At 42.3% G+C, this 2,791-nt stretch overlaps 1 protein-coding gene across 1 annotated transcript; it reads left to right on the top strand.

Annotated features, from left to right (window-relative positions):
- Positions 1-130: 130 nt before the first annotated feature.
- Positions 131-2,555, top strand: HSCB (HscB mitochondrial iron-sulfur cluster co-chaperone; the record flags this gene model as incomplete). Its single annotated transcript, XM_010013586.1, has 4 exons — positions 131-276; positions 823-967; positions 1,813-1,860; positions 2,464-2,555. Coding segments are annotated over 4 exons (431 nt in total), but the record flags the coding sequence as incomplete, so codon positions are not given.
- Between the last annotated feature and the right edge of the window lie 236 nt (positions 2,556-2,791).

The raw sequence follows: 2,791 nt of genomic DNA on the forward strand, positions 1-2,791 counted from the left end.
ACTCGCGCTGGAGGATGGCGATGAGGGGCGGAGCGCGGAGGCACGTGCAGAAGTGCTGGCTCCGTGCGCCCGAGCTCTGCCAAAAATCACCTTTATGCACGCGCGTGGTTGGGGAGCGCTCGCCCTGCAGGTCCCAGAGCGCGGTGCGGTGTTAACTCGTTGCTGTTGTTTATCACCCGTGCGCAGGAAGAACAGTACTACTCTGAGCAACACTCGTCCTTGATTAACAAGGCGTATCAAACCCTCCTGAACCCTCTGAGCCGCGGCATCTACCTGGTAAGGTGTCCTTGTATATTTTGTCATTGCTCTTACAGCTGATCACAGGTGACTGGGGCTGCTGGTGGCAATACACTGGATCAGACTTCAGCTCCACCGTTAACATGCTGATTTGCATTCCTCCAAAGAAGAGAGTTACCAGAGATTCGGAGACCGAAAACAACCTTGTCTGAAAACTTACATCAGCTTTTCAAATGTTTTCTTTAAGATTTCACTGCTTGTTGCCATCTCATTTGCTGCTCACGTCACCTTAATTTGTTTCTTGCATCTCACACTCTGTTTGGCTGTGGCTGTTCCTTGGAAATTCCAGTCTGGCCTCGGCACCTTTGCTGCAGTTTTCTCCTTTGGCCAACGGCTGATTTTCATGGTTTACCTCTGGAGTCAGTTTTCAGGCCAACTCCATTTATGCACATTTCCTGGAAGAATAAAATGAAAGTTTGTCGGATATGAAGCTGAGTGAGCCCTGTTCAGGGACTAAAGAATCGAGGAAATTCACACTGAAATAGATGTAAGAATGAGCATTTCCAAATCCCCATCTTTTCACAGCTGGAGCTGCATGGAATGGCGCCAGCACAGGAGACAGACTGTGATGCAGACTCCGTGTTTCTCATGGAAATCATGGAAATTAATGAGAAATTAGCAGAGTCTAAAAGTGATGATATCCTTGAGGAAATTGACACTTTGATTAAAGGTAGGTTATGAGTTGAGGTGTTTATACAGCTCTAAAATACTCTATCTTATGTAATATGTGAGTCTAAGACTCTTCTCAATGTATTTTAGCATCTCTAACTTGTGTTAGTCTTGAGTCCACTCACTGCAAGAGCTTCCCCCCGCAAAAAGTTGTCTTTACCAGTTTATGCCATTTTTAATTTAAATACCAGCTCTGTCTGGAGAAAGTCTGCACAGCAGACACTGTTCTGATGGCAAAACAGGGGTAGCAGTTGACTGCATAAAGACACTTACTCAGCTGATCAGGGCAAGTGGGCTCTTGCAAAAGAACAAACCACTCAAAATGAAGTTTAATAAAATGCTTGACTGACCACACTAAATAATTTAATTTATACTGACATTGTATTTCTTCCACCTTCTTCAACTTAAACCCCATTATATTAAGTGGTTATTATCCTTATACAAGCAACTTCCTCAATTATTTTGTTGGTGATGCCCAAAACATGGAGTTTAGTGGTCTATTTAATTCTCTGTGTGCCAAAAGCAATTAGAAAAACAAGAATAAAACCTAAGTAGAATAGAATAAAATTAACTGCAGCAGGGTGAACACCCAAAGTGAGTTAGAGCTCTGGGAAGTTAGTGACCATCAATTTGCACTGGAATTGCTGTCTGTAAACCTGTTTAAACAAAGAAGCTTATCTGCCTGGAATTGCAATTGCATAAATCACAGCATTAGGATGGAAAGCTCTTTCAGCTCCCAGAAGACTGTGAGGTTAGCAGCTAGGTTTCCCCAACATAGTCAAAATACAGTGGGATTCAGTATATTAAGTATGTAACAAAAAGTGAATGAAATGATTTGTTTTACAGTTAAACAAGAGGAACTGACCAGAGAGGTGGCTGCAGCTTTTGAAAGAGGTAGCTGTTCTGTGAAGCATCTGGCTGCCATGCAAACCTGTTCTAAATGCTTAAGACCCACGCTCCTACTGGCAATTATTTCTGAAGTACAGAACAGAAATACTGCAAACACAAGTGTTCTTTGTATGATGTTTAGGATAAATACTAAAAGCTGACCTTTCTGCTGATTCAGGAAATTCTGCATTAGATGCAAAAAACCCCATCCAGCACAAAACTTCCAGTTAATTCAGTCTTCATCCAGATGATCCCTTCCCGTGGGAATGCAGATGCTGAGAAATGTTCTGGTTGCTTGGTTCCCAGAGGAGCAGGAAGGTCAGACTTACCCAAACTTAGCACCAATTCTGAGGTTTCAGACTTGCATTTGGGGGATCTTGCTCTGCAGACAGAAGCTGTCAGCAGAGTAGTGGGTGCTGAGCACCTCAGTCAAGGTGTTCCAAAGTGATCCGAGATGAAACCAGTGGGCATCCTGGTTTAACAGTGGATTATGGGTCTTTGCAACTTGTACCTCTTTGTGCTGCCACAGGTGCTGTCATTGAAATCTTGAGATTTATTTGAAGATGAAAATTCAGCCTCTCTAACTAGTCCTGTTTACATTCATTTCAGATGACCTTCAGGAAGCAAAGAAGCTTTTAGCCAAAATGAAGTATTTTGCAAACTTAGAGGATAAACTAAAGAACAAGAAGATCCCTTCCTGATACTACCTCCTTTACTGTTGTTATTTGCAATTAAACAGCTGATTTAGTTACCAAGTGAGAAAAATGGTGTTTGCTTCCTTTCATTACAATCTTTCACTCTGAGAGAAGGGAGATAAACGTAAGAGAAATCCAGTGCTTACAGAAGCACTTACTGAGTAACAGATGGAACTTGCCCACTTTCAAACGTTAAGATGCTAGTTAAGGCAAAAAAATAAACCCAGACTCAAACCCCAGAA

Source organism: Nestor notabilis, unplaced genomic scaffold (genome assembly GCF_000696875.1).
Source record: "Nestor notabilis isolate BGI_N333 unplaced genomic scaffold, ASM69687v1 scaffold34414, whole genome shotgun sequence".
NCBI lineage: Eukaryota > Metazoa > Chordata > Aves > Psittaciformes > Psittacidae > Nestor > Nestor notabilis.